Source organism: Jaculus jaculus, chromosome 3, assembly GCF_020740685.1.
Source record: "Jaculus jaculus isolate mJacJac1 chromosome 3, mJacJac1.mat.Y.cur, whole genome shotgun sequence".
Classification (NCBI taxonomy): domain Eukaryota; kingdom Metazoa; phylum Chordata; class Mammalia; order Rodentia; family Dipodidae; genus Jaculus; species Jaculus jaculus.
In genome coordinates this window covers 75932818-75960185 of record NC_059104.1, presented here as the reverse complement: position 1 = coordinate 75960185, position 27368 = coordinate 75932818, and the positions used below count along the sequence as shown (strand labels likewise).

At 40.3% G+C, this 27368-nt stretch overlaps 1 protein-coding gene across 1 annotated transcript in view; it reads left to right on the top strand.

Annotated features, from left to right (window-relative positions):
• The window catches only part of Jam3 (junctional adhesion molecule 3), an 89725-nt gene that overhangs the window by 52971 nt on the left and 9386 nt on the right, over positions 1 to 27368 (top strand). Inside the window, exons 2-3 of the mRNA XM_004665500.2 lie at positions 24886 to 24951; positions 25395 to 25508. Coding sequence (XP_004665557.1) covers positions 24886 to 24951; positions 25395 to 25508 — 180 coding nt within the window. The remainder of the gene's footprint in view (positions 1 to 24885; positions 24952 to 25394; positions 25509 to 27368) is intronic.

Genomic DNA, 27368 nt, shown 5'->3' with positions numbered 1-27368 from the left:
CCAAGCCAGGAGCAGGAGTACTGGAACCAGGGAACTAGGAGGTGGTGAACAACCTAGAACACTGGTCTGCTTACTGTGCATGCACCCTGTAGAGCAGGGCATCTAGGAGTTAGGGACTTAGGGGCCATCATCAATCAGGAGGGCAGAGCAAAGGGCCTGCTTCTGCAGTCAGCATGCAGTGTCTTGGCAGCCCCTACCAGCAGCAGGGATATCAGGACCAGGGAACTGGGAGATGGTGAACAAACCGGGAACTCTGGCCTACTCACTCTGTGTAACCTCTGGAGCAGGGAATTTGGAGGTGGGGACTCAGGGGCCATCAATCAGGAAGGTGGAGCAAAGGGCCTGCTTCCACATCACACATGCAGGGTCCAGGCATCCCAAGCCAGCAGCCTCTTTCCTTTTTCTTTTTTTCTTTTGAGGCAAGCCCAACAGACTGATCTTTTATATTATCATTACTAATTATTATTTATTATGCAAGAAAGTTAGAGCAAGAGAGAATTGGTTTGCTGGGGCCTCCAGCCATTGCAGTAAAACTCAAGTCTCCTGTACTTCCTGCATGCATGTGTGAATTTGAATGCTTACATCACTGTGTGTGTCTGACTTACATGGGACTTGGAGTGTTGAACATGGGTCCTTAGGCTTTGCAGGTAAGCATCTTAACTGCTAAGCCATCTATCTAGCACCCTTTAGCTTTTTATTTTTAAATATTTTTTTAGATTTATTTTTATTTATTTATTAGAGACAGAGAGAAAAAGGGAGAAAGAGAGAGTGAGAATAAGCATGCCAGGGCCTCTAGCCACTGCAAAAGAACTCCACACACATGTGTTACCATGTGCATCTGGCTTATGTGGGACATGGAGAATTGAACTTGGGTCCTTAGGCTTCATAGGCATGTGTCTTAACTGCTAAGCCATCTCTCCAGCCCTTTTGCTTTTTTGTTGTTGTTGTTGTTCCATCTGTTACTTGTTTTTTCTTTCCTCTAAGCCTTCATTTTGGTTTTATTTATATTTTATTTTTTTCTCAGTTGTTGACCTATTAGCTGTAACTCACTGACCTTAACACCTTTTGTATAATGTCCTCTTTCTCAGTTTGTGTGTTATTCTCTCATGCTTGGCCTTGAGTCACATAGGATGGTAGGGAGATACTATAGAGGTACAGTGCCCATTTCCATAGTATAATTTGATCTCTAGTTACAGACTGTGTCTTCATGCTTCTCACTGTACAGGTGCTATGTTCCCATTTCTCATGCTACTTGCTAGAAATTCGGCTCACACTTGGGAGAAGCTTTTGAAGAAATTTGCTAAAACTATCATAGTAATTGACAAGTATTTTGGTAAATCACATATCCAAATATTCTGTTCTGTTTTTTTTTTTAAAGTTTTCCTGCTAATTTTGGCAATCAGTAAATCTTGCCTATAAGAATTATGGTGATTTTTTTTTCCCAATCTTTCTGCATCTACTGGTTATAACCCTTCCATGAAGGAAGTTTGTCCATCTCTCCCATGTCTGTTCATTCACTTATATTAGTGTGGACACTTGAATATTAACTCTTTGTGTTACAATTCAATATCATAATTCCTTTGGCTCAAAATCTCCCAGCTTTGGTTATTGGTAAGTTGACTCTTGGTCCTTTGCTATTTTGTTGTTTCCTTTTGGCACTTCCTTACCTTTTGACATTACAAAATACTACAGACTCATCTTGCATCTTCTTAGCCCTAGGATTAGCCATTTCTCCCATGTGTCTTGGTTCTTGTTATTGGAAAATGATATTTAGAAAACTAAGGGCTATCTAGCAAGAACACTGTATTTTTTTGTTGTTGTTGTTCCTAAGATACTACTACTTTAGTGTCAGGCTCCTTCTCAGTCAGGTAGGGAAGGACCAGGCCTGCTGGTTCCTCCCTAGGGGTTGAGGGGATGATGAGCATTGGACAACTCAGAAACCTCTCCTGGCCACCGGAGAAAAACCACACTGAGTCGGGAGTCTTTTCAATACAGGAACTTGCAGAAACAACTTGCTTTATTACTCTGAGCAGTTGCCTATATCATGTTGGGGATGAAGGCAGGGATTTTAGGATGGGGGAAGAGGTAAGGGCCAATAGTAAACTTTAACTATTGAAATGGTAATTAAAATTAACACGAGGAAGTGGCAGGCCATTATTGAAATGGTAATTATAATTGCCACACAGAAGTGGGAGGCCAGAAACCATTAGGCATCTTGCTGAGTCCTAGCTGGCCAGAGACAGGTCGCCAAACTTTAGCTAGGCTCAGGAAATTCCACTAGGCCTCACGCCTGAGCCTTTCAGGGCCCAACACTTTAGGCTACATGTAGACTGGACTAGGATATGTATGCATTTATATTGACCTATATGAACTCCATATCAATGTCTCTTTCTTCATTTGTATGTATTAAAACAAAATGTTATTTTTTATTGGCACCACTGACTAGAGTCCACCATAACAGGATTTATTCTAGCATTCCACTCTTGCATATTTATTTCATCTTTGTGAGAAACTTGGTTCATTATTGGTAACATAGACATAGTTATTTGATTAACCCTTCTATATGTAAAGTTTTTCTAAATTGCTGACTCATCCTGCTGTGAGAAAAAAATTCTGAACAGTGTTTTGTGTAAAAGAGCTTTGTTTTCTTGGGGATCTTATAGTATTGTCAGAGATTGGAGATATGGTTCAGAGACTTAGGGCCTTGCTTACAAGGCCTGGCAGCCTGGGTTCAATTCACCAGGTAAAGCCAGATGCACAAAGTGGCACATGCATCTGGAGTTTGATTGGAGTGGTGGGAGGCCCTGCCCCCTCCTTGCAAATAATAAATATTGAAAAATATCCTGTTAATGTACTCTTTTCCATAGTTAAAAATGTCAGAGACCTTTGTACATGATGTTACAGTATTTGTAATAGTTATCTTTCTTTGATGCAGTCTGTTCCATTATGTTTCTCTGAAAATCTGTTTTTGTTTTTCTTTTAATATTTTCATGCAATAAATTTAACTCTTGGTGACAATATAGTTCTGAGTCTTTTGACAAATGCTTAGTCATGTATTAACTATTTCAGCATGTCCAATGTTGTGGTCAGCTTTGTGTTGCTACGCAAACACCAGACCACAAACATCTCATGGGAGGAAAGTGTTTATTTTGGCTTACAGACTACAGGGGAAGCTCAAGTTATAATTAGCTTTTCTTTGCTGGCACAAAAACAAACAAACAAACAACAACAACAACAACAAAAACCAGCTTCTGGGAGGAAAGAGTTTATTTTGGCTTACAAGACTCCTTAGGACGCTCCATTATGGCAGGGGAAAATGATGGCATGAACAGAGGCTAGATGTCACCTCTTGGCCAACATCAGGTGGACAACAGCAGCAGGAGAGTGTGCCAAACACTGGCAAGGGGAAGCTGGCTATAATACCCATAAGTTTGCTTCCAACAATACTCCTCCTGTAGGAGGCTCCAGTTCCCAAATTACAATCAGCTGCGGATCAAGCATTCAGAAAACATGAATTTGTAGGGGATGCACACCCTAGAAATCCCATCATGAAATCTCTCCTAGCATCTTTTTAACAGAAATCATTTGTTAAGATAAGTTATCTGGGGCTGGAGAAATGGCTTAGTGGTTAAGTGCTTGCCTGTGAAGACTAAAGACCCTGGTTTGAGGCTTGATTCCCCAAGACCCACGTTAGCCAGATGCACAAGGGGTCGTACACATCTGGAGTTCATTTGCAGTGACTGGAGACCCTGGCATGTCCATTCTCTCTCTTTCTCTCTCTCTCAAATAAATAAGAATAAACAAAAAAAAATTTAAAAAAGATAAGTTATCTTTCGTGGATACTGTTTGTATATTTTATTAAACCAAGCCAATAGAAAAATGCTTAACATCATTTTTGTATAGTGGTTTTGATATAAAAATATTAGGCAGGATTGGATTCACTGAGTTTTGTTAAGTTAAAATTAGTACAAGGAAATGAAGCTAAGAAGACCACTGTTTTGTTTGTATTGCAATGGCTGTCTTCAACATGGCCTCCTAGAAAATACTTCCTGTCTTACAGTAGCAGCTTCTATTTTTCTGTCAGTAGTAGAACCATGTGAATGATAGTTAACTCGTTAAGAAATAAAAGGTAATTTACTAGAATAAGTGTCCAGAGTTTACCATATTACTGTTTGAAAATTCACTGTGATGACCTATGTTCTGTTTTCTTTCTGCTCCTTTTTTGTACTTTTGTCATTCTTTCCTTTTTTTTAATATATTGATAATCATGTTCATTTATTTAGTGAAATGTTTAGATTTATCCCTGGACATGTATGTTGCATTAAAGTACAGAGGGTATTCTATTGATTGGTTTGTTTCCTTCTGTCTCCTTAAAGTGTCTTAATATAAAACTAGAGTATTTATTTTGAAATATTAGTGACATTTGTTGATTACCTTTACTTAGTCTATTTTTGTATAATTTACAAAGTGAATGTATTTTTTTAAATTTAAGGTATTAATTTAAAATATAAATAGCTGCCATTTTTTTTTTGAAACTAGGTTTCACTGTAGCCCAGTTGGCCTTCAACTCTGTGTAGCTAAATGTTGCAGTCAGATACACATTGCTGGCATAAGTCACCCCACCAAGAACAGCTTGTGAGAAAAAGAGGTTTATTTTGGCTTATAGGATCGAGGGGGAAGCTCCATGATGGCAGGGAAACAATGGCAGAGGGTGGACATCACCCTCTGGGCAGCATCAAGTGGACGACAGGAACACGAGAGTGTGCCAAACACTAGCAAGGGGAAACTGGCTATAACACTCCAAAGTCCACCTGCAACAATACACTCTCTCCAGGAGGCATTAATTTACAAATCTCCATCAGCTGGGAACCTAGCATTCAGAACACCTAAGTTTATGGGGAACACTTGAATCAAACCACCACACCAAGGTGGACTCCAAGGCTCACTATTCTGCCTCAGTATCCTGAGTGCTTGAATTACAGGCATGTACCAGTATACCTAGCTGGTTTGACTTTTTTTATTTCTCATTGACCTAAGAAAAATACAGTTAATACAGTTAAATTTTTTTATAAGTGGTCATCAGTAGGTAAAGGTTTTCCTACCCCTGTGTAGAGAAATGCTTATAGTTTATAATCTCATTCTACTTTCATACATCTGCAGAGAAACTAATATAAACATAAATAACTTTTAACTTGCACAATATTGAGCTGATCAAATTCCATCATGGTTAATGGAGGAGGGCTAAAAAGAGACATCAAATTAGAAGTGGAAGGGGGTCAAGGGAGTGGGAACAAAAGAAGATATGGGAAAGGATTTTAAAAAATAAAAGGGGCTGGACAAATAGCTCAGTGGTTGAATAATTGTCCGGCATGCACAAAGTCCCAAGTTCAATCCCCAGCACAGCAAAAAGAAAAATAAAATAAAATTTATCTTTTATAAAGACCCTCCAATTTCCTTACCCCCCAACATGTCTGTTTCTATTGAAAAAAATTATAGTTTATTTATTTTCCTTTTAACATGCTAACCTTAAAAGCCATGTAGCTTTAATGTTTTTTCTTGGTATGTTAGTAGATATATCTTCCTTATTATCTATATGGTCTTTGGTAGGTAAAATTTTCTTATAGTTTTTAGTGTAAGGTCCCTAAAGTTACTCATCCATTAGATTTTAAAGTAGGATGATCTTCCTGCCCATGTGGCAGTAACAGCAAAGGCTCTTTTCTGTATACCTCTTAAAAAGATGCAAAGACAGTGGGTACTGAAGACATAGGACAGTGTTGTAATACAGCTATAACCTTGAATTACCCTCTATACCTGGTGAGAACACATACTTCTATCCTATAAATTCTGATTCCAGAATTTGTAATCAAATTTGTAATCAAATCAGTGTTTTCAGAATTGGGTTCACTCAGAGAGTAGCTTCATGTCAAGGTCTTGCCCTCAGGGAAGGTATCAGGGATGGTATATTCACAGATGAAATGTCTCACAGTGTAAGAATATGCCTGGCCACATGTTCTATGTTTAATTACAAACATTTGGCATGTCTCGAACCTCTGAGATGGGTCTTATGAAAAAGAGAGTATTTTTTTGTGTTTCTATAATTTTTAGAGCCAAGAATATTTTACACTTGATCTGATTGGTATTCTGTTGAAAAACTGATAGTTCCAGTTTGTATGAGCATGCTAATCCCCTTCCCTCTTGACCAAGCATATTATAGTCTAATTACTTATTTCCATGCAAAACTAGGCTTGTAGTAAGTAAAGGGGGGCTGGTATCTTCTATTTCTGTTGTCTAGACTTTCTGACTCATTTTAAAAATCATTGCACTCTGACAGTAGAAGTGGGGTCATTATTTTGGATCATTCTTTCCCTTTCTCTTCTTCCCTTCCTCCTTTTCTTTACCCCATTATTATCTGCTATCTTCTCCCTCCTTGCAGGAGGACCAATGGTGCAGATAAAGTCCAAAGGCTAACCTTTGCCTTGGGACTTTTTTTTTTGAGTGTGTGTGGTATGTTATGTGTTGTGTATGCACATGTATATACAGATGTGTTCATTATGTTTATGCATCCAGAGGCCAGAGTAGAGCTTCAGGTGTCTTTCTATATGTCTCAACCATGTATTTCCTTGAGACAATGTTTTTCCCTCAAACTGAAGCTGAGTTATTTGATCAGCAAGCCCTAGTAGGTCCTTCATCTTTATACCCCCCCTTCACCAGAATTATAGATGTGTGTGAACATGCCAAGGTTTTTACATGGATTCTGGGGGAATCAAACTTGAGTGGTCTCAGGCCCTCCTAGACCTTCTTGCTAGAGCAGCAAGCACTCTTAACCACTGAGCCATCTCCCTACCCAAGAATGTTTTATCCATAGCTTTACTTGATAGTTTGGTGCTGAAAGAATGTAGACAACTTATCTGTCCCCTTTTCTCCTGTTGGTCTTCTATAGTTTCTATTAACATAACATTATCTTCTTCCCTTTGCCAACCCCAAACCTTCTAAACTATATAAAGCTGTATGTTATAGAGGAAGTATAATATTTCTTCTGGAATGTTATTTATTACCTTTGTCTAAGGAGGCTGCTAGATATAGTTTCATGTTGCTATGTTAATCAAATTCATGCTTAGGAAACCTTTTGATGGCTCAAGTTGCAGGCTGTAGAGTCAAACAGAAGTATCTCATCTGAGGTCCTCCTGCTAACTTAATATCAAAATGTTATATGGTACTGCTCTTACTCTACATTTAGGGCTGCCCTTGCTACTTTTTCATAGATCCTACTTACAGTGGAATCATAGATTTTTTTTTTTTCTTTTGAGAATTAGTATGTCAGCATTCTCTAGGGAGGCATAACTAGGAGGAGGCACTTACTGTAAGGAACTGTCTCATATGGTTATGAAGGCCGATGTGTACAGAATTGGCAGTGTGGGACTATAGTCTAGAGTTCCAGGAATTGCCTTTGGTTCAGATTAACTTCCAAGGCCATTTATTGAAGAATTCCCTCTTATGTGGGGTTCTGATTTTAGGGTATAACCCAATGACATCATATAAGTTCATCATTTAAGTTCAGCAACTTAAATGATAATCTCAACTAAAATCACCCATAATGTTAACACACAAAATTAATCGCTTCAGCAAATCTGCTTGGCATTCTGTGCTATTTAACTGGGCCTTTTTGTATTTTTTACTTTTTTTATTTTTTGAGGCAACGTCTTTCTCTGTAGCCCAGGTGAGTCCAAACTCATGATCTTCCTGCCTCTACTCATGTATAGAATTACACATGTGGATCCCTGGCATGGCTTATACTTTACTTTTTTTCCCTGTTAATTATATTACTTTTTACTTTGGTTAAAATCACAGTTGGTAAGTGTAACCAGGGCTTTGGCTGGTAGTGTTATAATCAGAGCCTGAACTTGTATTTTTTTGTTGTTCATTTTTATTTATTTTTTATTTGAGAGTAACAGAAAGAGGCAAATATATATGTGTGTGTGTGTGTGTGTGTGTGTGTGTGTATGGGGGGGGGGAGAATGGGCATGCCAGGGCTTCCAGCCACTGCAAACGAACTCCAGACATGTGCACCCCTTTGTGCATCTAGCTAACGTGGGTCCTGGAGAATCAAGCCTCGAACTGGGGTCCTTAGGCTTCACAGACAAGCATTTGACTGCTAAGCCATCTTTCCAGCCCTGAACTTGTTTGATTTAGAGGTGTGTGTAGGAGAATGGGTGTAGAAAAGAATGTGTTCTTTCCACTTCAATTCTTGCTCTCCGAGTACTTAAAAAATTGGTTTATAAGATGTTTTTCTGTCAGGTGGATTTTGCTGACCATGTATACAAAAGTGGTATTTTGTGGAAAATAAGCATGTAGTCTCCACTAGAATCCTGCTCTGTTGAGTGTAAGCACATAGTCAGTTTCCAGGAGTAGCCTGCTCCATTGAGTATGAGCACATAGTCTCTAGGAGAAGCTTGCTCTGTTGTGGAGAGTGAGCACATAGTCAGTCTCCAGAAGAAGCCTCCTCTGTTGTGGAGAATAAGTGCGTAGTCAGTCTCCAGGAGAAGCCTGTTCTGTTGTGGAGAGTAAGCGCTTAGTCAGTCTCCAGGAGAATCCTGCTGTGTTGTGGAGAGTAAGCACGAAGTCAGTCTCTAGGAGAAGCCTCCTCTTTTGTGGAGAGTAAGCGTGTAATTGATCTCCAGGAGAAGCCTGCTCTGCTGTGGAGAGTAAGTGCATAGTCGGTCTCCAGAAACCTGCTCTGCTGCTGTATATTTTAGACTGTGCCCTAATGGGCCTTGCAGTTCCCAGATGTGCTGGTGTGCTCCAGCTTGAGTCCTGGTCAGGGAAAATTTTCTTTTGAGAAGGAACAAACTGGACAGAATGCCAGAAGACTAAATATAACTCTAATGAGAGTGAGGCATGCATACAGTAGTTGTCAGCAAATTGCATATCTCAGAGTGAAAATATTTATTTAAATACTTAATTTCAAGCAGAGAGAGAAAGAGAGAGATCAATAGATAGATAATGGTCACACTGGGACCTACTACCACTGCAAATGAATTCCAGATGCATGCACCACTTTGTGCATCTGGCTTTATGTAGGTACTGGGGATTTGGACCCAGGTCATCAGACTTTGCAACAAGTATGTTTAGCCACTGAGCCAACTCTCTAATCCAAAAGTATTTTTATTTTTTTTTTTTGGTTTTTCGAGGTAGGGTCTCACTCTAGCCCAGGCTGACCTGGAATTCACCATGGTGTCTCAGGGTGGCCTCGAACTCGTGGCAATCCTCCTACCTCTGCCTCCCAAGTGCTGGGATTAAAGGCGTGCGCCACCACACCCGGCTTCCAAAAGTATTTTTAAAAGAAATTTTCCATGTTGGTTTGCAGTTATAAGTGTAAACCTCAATTGTTTAGTTTTCTGTAAAACTATGACCATTGACTTTTCTATTTTAGTTGTCCCTGCAAGCTAAATAATAGGTACTGTCAACAATAGAAGCCCCTTTATCTCCCATTACTATAGCATTTCATCCTCAATCAGTAGATCTGCTCTACTACTCACATCACTATTTCTAAAAAATATAATAGCTTGCATATTGAGATTTGTAACTATATGGATGTAGGTTAATTGGTGATCCTTGAAATTTCATTTTTATAAGCCTTAGGATGCTTGCAACAATGTGCTTTACTCTACCTTTTAGAAAAACCAGTTAAAATAAGTTAAGCTCCACAAACTAAGAGAGTTGTGAGCTGAAACTAATGCCACTTCAGTGGCAAATGTTAAGGTTTCAGTATATTTTTGTTGTAATAGTTTGGTCCTGCCCAAGACTCTCAAAGCACCTTGTAGACAGTAACTTCAGAGTAGTGCTCCTACCTATGGTCTGAGCATATCTCCAAATTTTGGGTGTGATCCTGCATAGGGCTGAAGTAAAGCACGGATGCTTGGCAAAAGCTAAAGATCTACATATTTATCAGCCTACTGAACTAGAGCTTAGAATGTATGTGTTCCAAGGGATGAGGAGAAGAGTTGGGCAGTGATAGTTTTTTTAATTAATTAATTATTTTTCTCAATTTTTATTAACATTTTCCATGATTATAAAAAATATCCCATGGTAATACCCTTCCTCCCCCCACTTTCCCCTTTGAAATTCCATTCTCCATCATATCCCCTCCCCATTTTAATCAGTCTCTCTTTTATTTTGATGTCATGGTCTTTTCCTCCTCTTATGATGGTTTTGTGTAGGTAGTTTCAGGCACAGTGAGGTCATTTGTGTCTGGATGTTGTAAGGAGTCTTACCCTTCCTTTGGCTCTTACATTCTTTCCACCACTTCTTCCACATTAGACCCTGAGTCTTGGAAGGTGTGATCGAGATGTTACTCAGTACTCCAGTCACTTCTTTCCAGCAGTATGATGCCTTCTGAGTCATCCCAAGGTCACTGCCATCTGAAAAGAGAAGATTCTCTACCCAAAGTGAGAGTAACATTAATATAAGGGTATAAATATTAAGAGAAGTGCCTACTGGGCAGTTTGATAAGCATAGTATATACACTTATCCAGACTTCAGCAGATGTTACAACCCTAGGGCTCATGACTACCCCTGTTTTAAGTGTTCAGTATCAGGGATATATTTCCCCCCCATGGAGCAGGCCTCTAGTCCAATTGGAGGGCAGTTGGTTTCCACCATGACAGATGTGCCACTATTGCACCTGTTGGCTCACTTGGCCTGGCTGGCCAATTATAAGGCTTGCAGTGTCCACTGTTGAGTATCTTCACTGGTGGTATCTCTTTTTCCCATTGAACTACATGTAGAATGGCTTCTTCCAGCTTTCAGTCAGCTGGTCTACATGAAGGAGGTTATCAGCTCATTTCCAGCAGGATTTCTCAGCAGCCTTGCAGCCCAAGTATGTGGAGTCTTCAGCAATAGGGTCTTACCATTGATTCCTGGTGGGAAACCAAAGACCTCGGCAATGGCCTATAATGTTTTGGGGGCATCAGGTACCTCCCTGGCCAACAACTCACTGGAGGTATCCCATCCCTGGCACTGAAAATTTTCTAACAACGATCTATGGCTTCTGAGTGTTCCATTGTCTGAAACTGGAGGATTCCATATGATTTATTTGCATCCTCTTAGATTTTGATTAGCCCTCCCTCCACCTTTCTTTTACTCACTCTCTTCCCCTGACCTCACTTTGGGCCTTTCACCCCTGTTAATCTATTCTTCTACTTACATATATACAATACCAATCTATTAAGTACCTTCCTTCTTTCCTTTCTCTTCCCTTTATATCTCCTTTTTAATTTTTTTTAATTTTTATTTATTTGAGAGCAACAGAGAGAGAAAGAGGGAGAGAGAGAGAGAATGGGCGTGCCAGGGCCTCCAGCCATTGCAAACCAACTCCAGATGCATGCACCCCTTGTACATCTGGCTAACGTGGGTCCTGAGGAATTGAGCCTCGAACCGGGGTCCTTAGGCTTCACAGGCAAGTGTTTACGCTAAGTCATCTCTCCAACCCTATATCTCCTTTTTAATTTACTGATCTCTGCTACTGAGTTTTTTCCTTCTCACACAGAAGCCCAATCATTGGTAGCTAGGATCCACATATGAAAGAGAACATGCGGCACTTGGCTTTCTGGGCCTGGGTTACCTCACTTAGTAGTGATAGTTTTTAATGTCTTTAAAAATTAACATTTTTAGGGCTGGAGAGATGGCTTAGTGGTTAAGGCCCTTGCCTGCAAAGTTAAAGGACCCAAGTTCGACCACCCAGGATCCACATAAGCCAGATGCACAAGGGGGTGCACACATCTGGAGTTCATTTGCAGTGGCTAGAGGCCCTGGCACACCCATTCTCTCTCTCTCTCTCTCTCTCTCTCTCTCTCTCTCTCTCTCTCTCTCGCTACCTATTTCTGTATCTCTCTCTCTCTCAAATAAATAAAAATAAAATATTTTAAAAATTAACTTTTTTAGTTAGCATACAAGAAAGGAGTTTCCTTATGACATTTTGACAGACTTATATCATGTGAATATTATATCATTTATATATACATCTATATTATGCAGATTAGAGACATAAAATCTTTGTCTTTCTGAGTCTGGCTTAGGTAAATAGTAATTTATTTTTATCATTACTTATTTTGCGTGTCTATGGTGTGGTGCCCACTACACTTGCCTGCAGCAGGGATATGGGAGAATGGGAGAGGTGCTCCTGTAGTGTCTGGACCTGAAGGTGGCCGTCCAGTTCTATCACTCTTCCACCTGGTCTTGTTTTGAGCTGGAGTCTCTTACTCATTGTGGAGCTTGTGCAACACCAAGGATTCTTGTGTCTTTGCTCCCCTTTGGAACTAGGGTTACAGGTGTGTGTGGCCATACTCACTTGTTTACATGGAATCTAGAAATTCAAACTCTGACATCTCAGGCCCTCATGCTTGTGCTGGAAGTACATTTAATCACTGAGCTATCTCTCCAGCCCTGGAAGTAGTATTTTAAACAAGTGACATTATCATTGTGTAACTTGCCTGTCATCCTTCCCGAGACCCTAGCAGAGTTTCTAGAAGAGTTCTTAAAAGTGCAGGAGAAATCCGCAGTTGTTGTTTACAGCTGTTAGAATTGTTCTAGTTTGGGGAAATTTAAGAGGAAACAAGAACAGCTGAGAGAAGAATCTGAGGCACTGTGTGAATGAGAAAGGCATTGTGAATGTCTGAGCATCAGTGTTTCCTCTCCTGCTGTTCATAGCTGCCTGTTCCTGGGCTCTCCTTTAACTTAATTTACTGGAGAAAAGAGATGCAGGCCAGTGCAGGGGACCAGGGGGAGGATCAGCCATCTAATAAGTAAAATAAAACACAAAGTGGCACATGCATGTGGAGTTTATTTGCTGCAGTTGGAAGCCCTGATATGCCCATTTTCTCCCTCCCTCCCTCCCTCCCTCCCTCCCTCCCTCCCTCCCTCCCTCTCTCTCTCTCTCTCTTTCTCTCTCTCTCTCTGCCAGCCATGGTTGTGTACACCTTTAATCTCAGCACTTGGTAGGCAGAGGTAGGAGAAACCCTGTGAGTTCAAGGCCAGTTTGAGACTACAGAATGAATTCCAGGTCAGCCTGAGCTAGAGCGATTCCCTGCATCAAAAAACAACAGCAGGGCTGGAGAGATGGCTTAGTGGTTAAGCACTTGCCTGTGAAGCCTAAGGACCCCGGTTCGAGGCTCGATTCCCCAGGACCCACGTTAGCCAGATGCACAAGGGGGCGCACGCGTCTGGAGTTCGTTTGCAGTGGCTGGATGCCCTGGCGTGCCCATTCTCAATCTCTCTCTATCTGTCTCTTTCTCTCTCTGTCACTCTCATATAAATAAATAAAAATGAACAAAAAAATTTAAAAAAAACAACAACAACAGCAAAAACAACAACAACAAAACCACAAGCAGGAAGTAGGGATTAGGAGTTAAATCTCCTGACTTTTGCTCTCAACTTTGCACTTGTAGCCACTGATCTCTCCCTAGCTCTGCTCTCCCAAACCCAGCCTGGCAGGTGCACACAGTAGTCCTTACTCATGTTCAAGGTATACTGAGAGGCTAGTCCAGGATTTGGAATATCTGTGTGTCAGCCTAAATACTGCTCAGATTCCTCTTCCAGTTCATCAAAGTTCTAGCAGCAGCATTTGTTTGTCCCTTCGTTTCCTCTGCTACATCTGCAGATGGGAAGTAGTGCCTGCTTTGTCTTTTTTCCTACAGAAAACATCAGTCCTGCAGACTGGTTGACAGATCTCTTTAGCAGAATAGTCAACTGACCTACAAGGAACAGCTGGCCACTGTACTTCATGCCTATCAAAATAATGTTCTTTCAGACTTTAGAGGTCTCACTTCTCATGGTCTGCACAGTACCAACTTGTTCCTTATATGTGCAATTTCATACTCTGTAGAGAAAACAGGTTCTCCTGACATTCCTCACCCTATCTATCCTTATCTTCCCAAGGTACACATGTTCTTTGTGGATATAGTGTTCATAAGGGTGGGATGTGGATATTCCATGAGGCTAATTTCTTATCCAAAGGATTAGGAAATGACCTAAAATCTTCTGGCTCTTTCAGCTGCATTTGCTTTACTCATACTCCTCACCAAAGGAGAAAGAGGCTGCTGTGCAAAGGCTGTGACTCACCTGAAAGATTCAGTGTGCTCCATCCCTGCCATCATCTCTTTTGCTGAGCCAGAGCTGGAGTTCCCTGCAGATTTCTTCACATGCACAGTTAACTGTCATCTTCTGAGAACTGAGAAGAAAACCTAACTGGGAATGACCTGTGGGCTTCATTTCTGGGTAGTCCATGTCTCTGCATGTACTCAAGCAAGATTCAGAGCTGGTTGGCTTCTCGACACAGTAGTGTGTCTTTCCTGAGGCCCTTTATTAGGGTGGCTCAAATATGAACACACAGATAGGGTACATTGGTGGTAGGTCTGAGGACTAACATATGGATAGTAGAAACACAGAGAGAGTGTTGGAGCCAGTCTCCTAGTCAGGCTTTGTGCTATAGAAAACTCTAAGCTAGATTCAACTCTGCTATGAAAGTGACAAGAGGGCTATTGGGGGCAGAGGGTTTCAGGAAGTGGGACAAGGAGCTGTGGGGTGTAGGGAGGAAGACCAATTAAAACAAAATGTGTATGCAAATAAAATAATGAAATCTGTTATTTTGTATGCTAATTTCAAAAAAAAGATAAGAAATTGAGCTGGGAAGATGGCTCAGTGGATAAAGCACTTGCCACTCAAGCATGACTCTCCAAGTTTGGACCCCCAGCACCTACATAAAAGCTGGGTGTCATGGCAGACATTTGTAATCCACTCAAGCATGACTCTCTAAGGTTGGACCCCAGCACCCACATAAAAAGATGGATTTGTGGCAGACATCTGTAATTGTAGCCATGCATACGAGTGAGAAGGAGGTGAAGACATGAAACTCTACCAGAAGCCCTGGGGCTAGCAAGCCTGGCACAAAGCAGTAGTGAACAATGTGAGACTACCTCAGAGAGGTGGAAGGCAAGGACTGGCACCCAAAACTTGTCTTCTGCACTCCATATGCCTCTGGCATGAGTGTGCCTGCACATACTTGTACACAGCATAAAATGTAACACACACATGCACGCAAAAAATGCTTAGAGATAGGCAACAAATAAAACTGTAAAATAAATGTTTACCACCACTATCAACAAGAAGATTCTATTATGCTAATGTGGGAGCAAATTTGTATTTGCATATATTCTTTCTGAAGTCTACTTCTGTTTCTTTCCCCCTGAATCCCACTGATTGTACTTAGTTGTTTAATACCTAGTTTGAATCGTAGGGGGTATCAGTAACTTTCTTCTCGTTTGTTCACTTGATCTTATTGTGCACAGATAAACTAGCCTTGTGTAGCAGACAGCTTCAGGTTCACTGAGATGAACTTCTAGACCAGGCACAGTTATGGAGGAAGGGATATTTATTGAAGCTTACAGATCCAGGGGAAGTTCCATATTGGTAGAAGAAGCTGGCCTGTCTTCACAGGACAAACACACAGAGAGAAGCACAAGCCTAAAGCCTCACAGTACAGCACACTTCAGAACTCCAGCTAGGCGTGGTTTGTATATCTTTAGATTGAAATCCCAAACCCACAACCATATCTTAGTGATCTGCCCAGTGACATTGCCTCCAGCCAGGTGGCTACAGATGCAAACTAAAAACTAATAAAACACTGAATATATTAGGGGCCACCTATTCAAACTACCACACCTTGAAATGTTCTAGAATATCTTTGTCTTTGGGTTTCTTAGCATTTGGAAAATAATTAGTTAGATCATAGACAAGGGATTTTAAGATTTTTATTATACCTTTCTCCCTCTTCTTCCTCTTTTATGAGACAGGGTCTCACTGTGTAGCTCCAACTGGCCTTAACTCTTATTATGTAAGGGCCTCATGTTCCTGATCCTTCTGCCCTAGCCTCCCTGTGTTGGGGTTGTAGACCTGTACCACCATGCTTGGTGCCACAGTCCTTGGGAAACACACAGACATTGATAACTAACCCAATGTTTGATTCAAAGGCAGAACTATAGCATGTAATGGGAAGCAAACTGGATTCAGACTCCAAGAACACAGCCTTCAAGTATTAGATTTGTCACTTAGCTAGACACTCAAAGCAAGCACTTGGTCACTAGTCATTTGTAAATTAGAAATGATACTCCTTGCGCTGACTGTTGCCGAAGATGGCAAGCATGCCATTTCAGGATTACCGGGAATTGAGCGCTGAAGAGCTGCATGACACAGTTCCAGTCCAGCTGTCTCTTCCTTGAAGTCCAATGTGGCCCCTCTATAGAAACATCTTTGGCTCTTTATGCTACAGATATCTATTGTTTTCTGTATAATGTTTGTCTTTCTCTGTCTTTCACTTGGTGTACCAATCTCTAAGTTTACTTTTCCAGCAAAAATGTTAATGAAGTGTTGGTCAGTGTATCTGAAAGAAGCTCTGACATAGAATTGGAAAACCAAGAAAATGGGTCAGAGATAATTGTTTTCCTTAAAGGCCTTAAAGAAAGTCAGGCATGGAGTACAGTATACTGAGGAGGAAACAGTGAATCTCCTGGAACAATGTAAAAATTGTTCTATGAGTAATTTTTCTGAATGATGGCAATTGCAGCAAACTATGACTCTTTACCAAGAATCCTTATAGGAAAAACAACCAAGAGTTCAATTGGGGGGACCAAAATCTAAGTATTGGAGAGACATGAAAAGGAAAATTCAAAATAAATGGGGGATAAATGAATTTATTGGATCAGTGATTAATGGTGGGAACCCCCATTTTGTGGTTGTTTTGTCTCTCACCTTTAATACAGTAATTGAAAGCAGGAGCTCAGGAAACTGCAAGTGCTTGACTGCACATACATGGGGAAAGTGTGAAAATAGTTAATCATTATAGAGGTCTGATGACTTTACTTGAGGTAAATAATTATGGGATTGTTTGATATAAATAGCAAAAAGTTTCTAAGAATTCTGTGGAGCTGTACCTTTCTTGAAGTTTGCTCTTGCATGACATGATCAGAAAATAAAAGACTGAGGCTAAGAGCTGTGGCAGCAGAGAGAGAAGCAGAGAGGAGAGCAGAGCAGAGCAGAGAGAGAGAGAGAGAGAGAGAGAGAGAGAGAGAGAGGGAGAGAGAGATGGAGAAACTCAGCTGCCTTCAGCATTAGCCTGTCAGCTTTCACCAGAACTTGACTTCAAGTCGTTATTGGGCCACTCCCTTTCACACTTCTCTTCGGAGACCCTCCTTCAAGCCAGGGCTGGACCCCAGCAGACTGTCTTGAAGAGTTACTCAAAGGACTGAATCATCTTCTTTCCCTCCACCAGGAACTGTGACATCTCTGATGGCCCTGTTATTAAAAGGGGAGGATAATACCATTGTAGTAAGCCATCTTAAAGTGGGGAGATGATACTATTATAGCAAGCCATTTTAAATCTTCGATGCCTCTGCAAACACAGAATTAGTTTAATATATTTCTAACAAATAGAGCCAATGTAGAATATGGTTGTTCATAGCATAACCTTCAGAAAGGCATCAGGGATTAGAACCAAGAGAGTAAGAGAAGCTGGCTAGCATCAGCTCATCTTGCATCATCCCTGGGCTTGCCAGGCCTGCGGAGTCCTTTCCACATTAGATGTGTGAACTGCCTTGACAAGTTTCTTATTGGGGAACAGATGCCTCTAGATAGACAGCACGTACTGACTGCCATAGTGAATAAAATACTGGTATTGTTTATAAAAATAAAATTGTAGTATTTTGGATAAGAAAGAAGATGAAATAGATTAGATGGAAAAAGTTTCTCTTTTTGCTTTTAGCCTTGGCCCAACACTTGAATTGGTATTATTTTATACAACTTTTGGGGGTGTAGGTGGTGCTTTGGGTTAAAGTTAGGAACTGGGCATGGCTCTATACCCCCAGTTTATTAATTTGAGAACACAACCTGTTCTCAGCTAGAGATGTGTTAGTTCTCTGTGGTTTTGTCAGTTCTTTATTTTTGCTCACTGGTAGAGAAGCCCTACTGGGAGTGGATCCAGCTTCTGCATTCTCAGTACTCATCTTTCCCTAGGTGAGATTAAATAGCTTTGAACACAAGACCAATGACCTTTGTGATCTCAGTTAAGCATATTTTGATGCTCAAATATGTAAAGTTTCTGAATCTTGTATAAAATTAAGAAGTATCAAAAAAAGAATTACCGTTTTCATATTTTTACTAATTTTCCTCTGTGCTCATGTTTCTTCCTTATTCTTCCAATGGTGTTTCTTCCTTGTGGTTATAAAGAAGCTAGTTAATTGATTAGAGCCACCCTTATGTCCTTTTCTAGCTTGTTCACACCATTGGTGACCGTTGTCCCCCATTGCTTACCAGCACTGTGAGAGCTAGCCAGGAGGAGGTGGCTTAATCTCAGTTCCAGCATGATCTTTCAATGTCTTGCAACTGAGGCCTTGTGGTGTCTTCAGCAAGAGGGTCAGTTAGTTCTGGCAGGTAACTAAGTGCTTTGGCAGTGGTTGCAGTTGTTTTGGGGCCTCATGGACATCTCTGACCAACAGCTCACTGTGAGATGTAATCCAGTACTGTCACTGGGATTTACCAGCAACAGCCTCTGGTTTTATGGTAGTTTTCTCCACCCCTGCAGGGTGTTTCTGCACAATCTTAAACTCTCTCTCTCTTATCATCTTCTTAAGAGTGTCACTCTCTTTTAGTTACTAATGAAAAGGAAGGTTGCTGTGGTACTGATTCACGCCATCATAAGTTTTGTGTATCTCTCCCCTCCCCACTCACCCTTTCCCCATTGCTACTCAGACTCTTCCACAATCAGTACTCATTTCCTCCACTTGCCTGTCTAGTGTCTGCTCCTTTCATCCCTCCCTGATTCTTTTCACTCCAGGCCTTGTTCTAGCTTCCTTACTAGTACTGCTGATGTCTACTAAAACTTATAAATAAATTAAAGTATACCATGTTAGGATCTGCCTATGAGAGCGAACATGTGGTATTTGTATTTCTGAGCCTGTGTAACCTCACCTACTATGACTTTTTTCCCCAGGTCTATCCCATTTCTTTCAAATTTCATGATTTCATTTTTCTTTATCACTGAGTAGAATACCATTTTGTATATGTAACATACCTTCATTATCTGATAAAAATCAATTGATGGGCATCTCTGCTGAATCCAATTTGTAGCTGTTGTGAATAGAGCAGTGACAAATATGGCTGAGCAACTATCTCTGTAGTGAAGAGGAGAGTCCTTAACGTATATGCCCAGAAGTGGCACAGCTGAATCAAATGGTAGATCTATCTTACAGATTTTTAAGGAACCTCTGTATTGATTTCCATAGTGGCTGTACAAGTTTGCACTTCAATTAACAATAGTTTCCTCTTTACCACAACCTCACCAGCATTTATTGTCCTATGATTTTTCATATGCTAGCCATTCTGACTACAGTGAGATAGAATTTCCAAAGTTTTAACTTTGCATTTTCCTGATGGCTATCAATGTTAGATATTTATTGGCCATTTGCATATTTTCTTTTGAGAACTCTCTGTTTAGTTCTCTGCCCTGTTTTTTTTTTTTTTTTTTTTTTTTTTTTTTTGAGTGGGTTAATTATTTATTTGCAAGCAGGGAGAGAAAAGTAATGGGTTCTCCAAGGCCTCTTGCAACTATAAGCAAACTCCAGATACATGTACCACTTTGTGCATCTGGTTTTACATGAGTACTGGGGAATGAACCCAGGCCATCAGGCTTTGGCTTTGTAAATATGTGCCATCTCTCTAGCCCTGATAGAATTTTTTATTGCTCATTATTATTTTATTGTTTTGTTTTAAGATAGGGTCTTACTCTAGCCCAGGCTGACCTGGAACTCTGTAGTTGCAGGTTGGTCTTGAACTCATAGGGATCCTCCTACCTCTGCCTCCCAACTGCTGGGACTAAAGCCATGAGCCACCAAGCCCTCCTTTATTGCTTAGTTTTTTGAGGTCTTTGTATACTCTGGATATTAAACCTCTGTCACAAGTATAGTTGACAAGATTTTCTCCCATTCTGTAGGTATTCTATTGACTATTGATCTTGTGCTTTAGCTGTACAATAGCTTCTTAGTTTCATGATATCTTAATGGCTGTGTCTAATTCCTTGGGCTCTGGTATCTTATTCAGAAAGTCTTTCTCCATACCTATATCTTGGAGTGTTCTTCCTACTTTTTCTTCTAGTTGTTTCACAGTTTCAGGTCTTAGGTTGAGGTTCTTGCTCCATGTAGAGTTGATTTTTTTTTTCTTGTAGGATAAAAGAAGAGGGTCTAGATTATTCTTCCATATGTGGTTATCCAGTTTCTCTAGCAGTATTTGTTGAAAATTCTGTCTTTTTTTTCCCCAGTATGCATTTTAACCTCTTTGTCAAAGATCAGGTGGTTATAATTATCAAAACTTATGTATGGATCTTGTGTTCTAGTCCACTGATCTAGATGTCTGTTTTTGTGCCAGTGCCATGCTGTTTTTATTACTATGGATTTGTAGTATGTCTTGGAATCATAGTACAGTGATACCACAAATAGTAGTCTTTTTTATGGAGGAAAGTGATACCACAAATAGTAGTCTTTTTTATAGAGGAAAGTTTTGGCTCCCTGAGGTGTTTTGTGCTTCTATATGAATTTTGAGACAATGTTTTCTATTTCTGTGAAAAATGGTACTGGGATTTTGATTGGAATTGCATTGAATCCGCATCTTGTTTTTGGCTGGATTGCCATCGTCTTTTTTTCTTTTTTGGATTTTCAAGGGAGTGTCTTGCTGTAGTCCAGGCTGACCTCTAACTCATAGTGATCCTCCTACCTTTGCCTCCTAAGTGCTGGGATTAAAGATGTGCACCACCATGCCTGGCTGCTATTTTCATATTAATTGTTACAGTCCATGAGCACTGGAGATCTTTCCATGTTTTCATGTCATTCTTTCTTCAGTGTTTTATTATTTTCATTGTAGAGGTCTTTAATTTACTTGGTTAATGATATTGCAAGATATTTGATGTTTTTGTGGCTATTGTAAGGAACTGCTTCCCTGATTTCTTTCTTAGTGTGCTTATTATTGGTATATACAGAGGCTACTGATATTTGTGTGTTGATTTATTTTGAGCAACTTAGCTAAAAGAGTTCATCAGCTCTGTTTTTTGGCAGACTGTCTTTCAGGCCTCTTGAGTACAGACTCACATCATCTACAAATAAGGCTAGTTTCCAATTTGTATCCATTTTATTTCCCTTATTTTATTTCTTGAGCTAAGACTTCAAGTGTTATGTTAAAGAGTAATGGGGAGAGTGGGCACCCCTTTCTGGTTACAGAGTTTAGTGGACATGCTTTATGTTTTTCAGCATTTAAGACCAATGTATAAAGTTCTCGTTGTATTGAGATATGATCCCTCCATCTCTAGTGTCTCCAGTGTTTCAATTATGAAGGGGTGTTGTATTTTGTCAAAGGCTTTTTCTCCATCTATTGAAATTGATCCTGTACTTTCTGTCCTTAAGCCTATTTATATGATATATTACATTTATTGATTTCCATGTTGAATGAGCCCTCCATCCCTGGGATAAAGCTGAATTGAATGAAGTAGATGATACTTTTGGTATATTCTTGGATTCAATTTACAAAAACTTGTATTGAGAATTTTTGTACAGATGTTTCCAATTTTGTGGAATATGTTTTTGAGATAGGTCCTAATGATTCATCAATTTTCCTGTTGTAATATCTGATCTTTAATCATATTGTTAGTCTTTTCTCTCTTTTTGGTTTTTGTCAGGTTTTCCAGGGGGTTGTCAATCTTGTTTATTTTTTCAAAGGAGTTCATTTAGTCAATTTTTATATTGTCTCTATTTCTTAATCCATTGATTTCTGTCCTGATCTTGATTATTTCTTTCCATCTGGTACTCTTAAAAAAAGATTTTATTTATTTATTTGTTTTTAGAGTTGGGGAGGGGGAGAGAGAGATTGAGAATGAATGCATGTGCCAGGGCCTGTAGCCACTGTAAACGAACTCCAGACACCTGTGCCACCATGTGTATTTGGCTTACATGGGACCTGGAGAATCAAAACTGGGTCCTTAGGCTCCACAGGCATGCACCTTAACCACTAAGCCAATTCTCCTGCCTTTATCTGGTACTTCTGGTACTTGGATTGTTCTTGTTTTAACAGTGCCTTTAGATGGTCCTTATACTATTTATTTGAGATCTCTTGAAATCTCTATTTTGGTAATGTAAACATCTAGAGCTACAAACTTACCTTGTAAAAACTGTCTTCATTGTGTCCCATAAGTTTTGAGATGTTTTATTTTCATTTTCATTCAGTTCTAGGAGTTATCTTATTTCTTTGATTTCTTCAATGACCCCACTCAATGTTTACTAGTGTGTTATTTACTCTCCAGGAACTTGTGCATTTTCTGTTGTTTCTCTGGTTTTTGATTTCTGGATTACATTGTGATTAGATATAATACAGGGAGTTTGTCTGTTTTCCTAAATTTGTGGAGACTTGATTTATGTTCTCATATATAATCTCTTTTAGAGACAGTTCCATGAGTTGCTAAGAATAATGTATAGTCTATAGAGTTTAGGTAGAATATTTGTAGATGTCTGTTAAGTTCATTTGATCTATGTGGGTATGCACATAACAATGTAATTTCTGAATCATTCAGGAATCCTATGTTTAATTTTCTGAAGGATTACCAAACTTCCCCACAGTGGCTATACTATTTTACAATCCCACTAGACCTGTGTAAAGGTTCCATTTTCTCGACTATATTTTACTGATTCCTTTCTTCCATCCATCCTTTCTCCTATCCCATCCCCTGATGTTATGAGTTTTCCCTTCAGTTCTTTTTCATAGTATTTGTTGATGTGTAATACTTAAGTTTTTTAAAAATATATTTTATTTAAAAGTTGGGCATGGTGGCGCATGCCTTTAATCCCAGCACTTGGGAGGCAGAAGTAGGAGGATCACTGTGAGTTCAAGGCCACCCCTAGACTCCATAGTGAATTCCAGGTCAGCCTGAGCTAGAGTGAGACCCTACCTCATGAAAAATCAAAAACAAATATATATATTGTATTTGAGAGAGAGGGAAAGAAGATAGAGAGAATAGGTGTACCAGGCCCTCTAGCCACTGCACGTAAACTCCAGATATATGCACCACTTTGTGCATCTGGCTTTACGTGGGTACTGGGGAACTGAACCTGGGTCCATAGGCTCTGCTGGCAAGCACCTTAACTGCTGAGCCATCTCTCTAGCCTTTAAAGATTTTTTTTTTGGTGTACATGTGTATGAGTATGCACACATGTGAATGTGGGTATATGTGCATGTGTTTGTGTATGGGGGACAGGAGACAACCTCAGGTGTCATTTCACATATACCTTATCTTTTTCTTAAAGACAGGGTTTCTCACTGGCCTGGAACTCTTTAAGTAGGCTAGACCCAGTTGGTCAGCAATTCCAAGTGATCTGCCCATCTCTACCTCACCAGTACTGGGATTGTAAGCGTGTACTATCACACCTGGTTCTTTTATTCTTTATTTAAAAAAATATTGACAGCTTCCATAATTATAGACAATAAACCATGTCAATTCCCTCCCTCCTCACTTTTCGCTTTCCAACTCCACTCTCCATCATATCCTTTCCCTCTCTCAATCCATGTCTTCTTTTATTTTTAATATTTTTTTTAATTAATTAATTTATTTGAGAGCAACAGACACAGAGAGAAAGACAGATAGAGGGAGAGAGAATGGGCGCACCAGGGCTTCCAGCCTCTGCAAACGAACTCCAGATGCGTGCACCCCCTTGTGCATCTGGCTAACGTGGGACCTGGGGAACCGAGCCTCGAACCGGGGTCCTTAGGCTTCACAGGCAAGCGCTTAACCGCTAAGCCATCTCTCCATGTCTTCTTTTTTGATGTCATCATCTTTTCCTCCTTGTTATGAGGGTCTTGTGTAGGTAGTGTCAGGCACTGTGAGGTCATGGATATCCAGGCCATTTTGTGTCTGGAGGAGCGTTGTTAGGAGTGATTCCCTGCTTTTGGCTCTTATGTACTTTCCGCCACCTGTTCTGCAATGGATCCTGAGCCTTGGAAGGTGTGATCAAGGTGTTTCACTGCTGAGTACTCTGTCACTTCTTCCCAGAACAATGGTACCTTTTGAATCATCCCAGAGGTCACTGCCATCTGTAAAGAGAATCTTCTCTATCCAAAAGTGAGAGTAGCATTAATATATGGGTGTGAACATTAAGAGTAGATGATGAAGGATGATAGTGTATATGGTTGATGTGGCTATTTGATCATCTCTCAAACAGTGGAAAAATGTTGAAACTGTGGACGCAGCATATCTTGACTTCATCTGTTCTACAAACTTAGCTTCATTAAATAAAATCACAAAATTAGTATCTTTACCAAAGGCTGGTGCAAATTTCTTCATGGATTGGAAAAACCACACTAGATGAAATGTAGTGAGATAGATTCTTACCTGTCTGATAAGTGTCCAAGAGAGGGTCATGTCCTCATGAAGGGGAGGTTCCAGGTCATGAATATAGGCACTAAGATTACCTTTATAAGACTTGAAGCCTAGAAAGCAAGGAGAGGACCACACAGGCCTGGGGAAAAGGTGGCAAACACATTTATGACTGTCAGCAAGAAGCCAGTGCTTACAAAGAGCTCAAGGGGTCTTTGTCCTGTCACTGAGAAGTAGAGTGAGCTCATGGACTCTTTCTCTTCAGTGCTTCCAGGAGTCATACCAACATATTATTTATGTTTTAGAGACTGTAATTCAGAGTGAAATTTTCCATCTTCTGTGCTTAGTGACTATTCCTGTGCCTATATGGAAGGGAAAGCTAAGGTTTTTGTTTTATTATAGGGATGCAGAGGCTCTTTTCTTTTTCTCTTCAGGCTGTTTGATTGAGGCAGTGAATCTCAAATCCAGCAACCGAAACCCAGTGGTACACGAATTTGAAAGTAAGTACAAGAACATCAAGGTGGAATGGTCCCCCCCTAGTGGACATTGGGTAGCCCTGCAGCTAGTTCGGCACCTGCTCTACTATCCACAATGGTCAAGGATGTTTAAGGGGCCTACTCTGCATCAACAGGCCAGTGTGACACTTGCGTGATTGGTAATGGATGCCCATTTACATCCTTTCTGACTTTGTACTTACACAACAAAGAACTCTCTTATATAAAAGTTTAAGTGAGAGTGTATGTCACATAGTGAAATCCTTAGTAATGCTTTCATTGTTTTTTTCCTGGAAAAAATTGGTCTTGGGGATTCAGGAAGTGTAGACTTATAAATTATGTGAGAGGTCTGTCTTAAACTAGAAGTGTCTGGCAGGGCTTGGTAGTATATGAGGGAGCCTAGAAATAGTTCCAGTTACTAAAAGTTCTTTTCTCCCATTGCTCATTAGGTGTGGAACTGTCTTGTATCATTACGGATTCACAAACAAATGACCCCAGGATTGAATGGAAGAAAATCCAAGATGACCAAACAACATATGTGTTTTTTGACAACAAGATTCAAGGTATGATCCCATCATCCTCTGTGTTTTTCTCCACAGCTCTGAGCATGTATCTACAGCCAGAAACTTACCTCAAATTGCTAACCTTTATTTGTAGCCAAGATTGCTTAGATTTTCTAAGTTTATTATTGGGGAAAATTTAATCAAATATGAGCCCCCTCATATTTGCCATACAGCTTCAGCGAATAGCAATTCATTAGTCAGTACTTGAATCTGTGCGGCCCATCTTCTGAGAAAGATTAGTGAATGTTTTCCTCAGCCAACTTCTTGTCGTGACCCATGACAGAAATGATGCAAATGAGCCCACCAAAAAGATCATCACATCACCATGGAGGCCTGTTGAGCCAGCAGTGTCCATGGCTTGGTGTTAGGTATGTCTCATGAGGACACAGTTCCAAGAAACAGGTTATGGGACCTTATCTATAAGGAAGTACTAGGGCTAGTGCCGACTGCCATGAGATGGCACAGAGTGGGTAAAGAATGAGAGTCTGGAAAGGTGGCATAGGGAGTGGGGTGGGGAATGCCCATTTAGCAAACTGTTTTGCGCATACTGTTAAGATCAACAGAGAAACCATATGAAAAAAAATTTACGAGCTTATGTTCCTAAGGCTGGGGAGGTAGGATATTGGAGCTTGATCTAGCACTCCCCAGCATTGCACATAGTAGTCAGTTCTCTATCTAGAAATTAATGGTCTTAGTGTTAGCCAAGAAATAAAGGATAGAAAGAAGGTTGATAGTGTATTGACATGGTTATAGAACTGTCAAAGTCCAGAATATTCTTATCAGCCCAGAAAGAAACTCTGTGATTGCCCTCAACCTGCTTTTCTGTCTGTCTAGGTTTGCCTGTGCTGGAGGTTTCTTATTAATGCAATTTTATGTCCTTTGTGTCTAGCATCTTTCACTTACCATATTTTCAAGGTTTTTCCATGTGTAGCAGGGCTATCATTAATGCAACTATGAATGTTCATGTACATGTGTCTTTGTGAACCTTAGTTTCAATTTCTGTGGGATGAGAGCCAAAGTATGCATACAGTTGGTTGGGAGTTGTAGTTACCTTCTCATTGCTGGGACAGATCACCCAAGAAAAAGCAGCTGATAGGAGGAGTTTATTTTGTGTTAGAGTCTTGTGGGGAAGTTTCATGATGGCATAAGAAGAGGCTGGACATCACCTCTGCCATAGCAAATGGAAAATAGTAAGACAGTGAGCTGGGGTCTGGCAAGGAGGAAACTGAGCTGTAACATCCTAATGCCTCAACAACACACCTCTTCCTGCAAGCCACCAACCTTGCTAATTGCTACCAAGCATTCAAAACCAGAATTTATGGGAGACATCTGATCCAAAGGACCACAGTGGGTCATATGGTAGATGTATGCTTAGTTTTTGAAAAAAACAAGACTGCTTTCCCAAGTGGTCTCATCATTTTACATGTTCCGTAACTTTTTTTTTTTTGAGGGAAGCCCAACAGACTGGCCTTTTTTGAGGTGGTGGGGAGAACTGTCACACCAGAGCCTCCAGCTACTACAGTTAAAATTCCAGACATGATTGTGCGCCTGTGGCTTATGTGGGACCTGGAGATTTCAACATGAGTTCTTGGGCTTCACGGGCAAGCACCTGAACCACTAAGCCCCCATATGCTTATTTTTGACCCTAGCAGTCTCAGAGGGCTTACGGTGGTATCTTGGTGAAGTTCTGCTTTCTACTTCCTTGACAGTACATATGTGGCCTATCTGTTCATGTTCATTGTGGGCAGGTGTTGATGCTCTTTGGAGAAATGTCTATTCAAATTTGGTTTATTCTTGATCATCTGCTTATTTGTTTTTTTAGTTATAGACAGGACAGGAACAGAAACCAGTCTGTGGTCT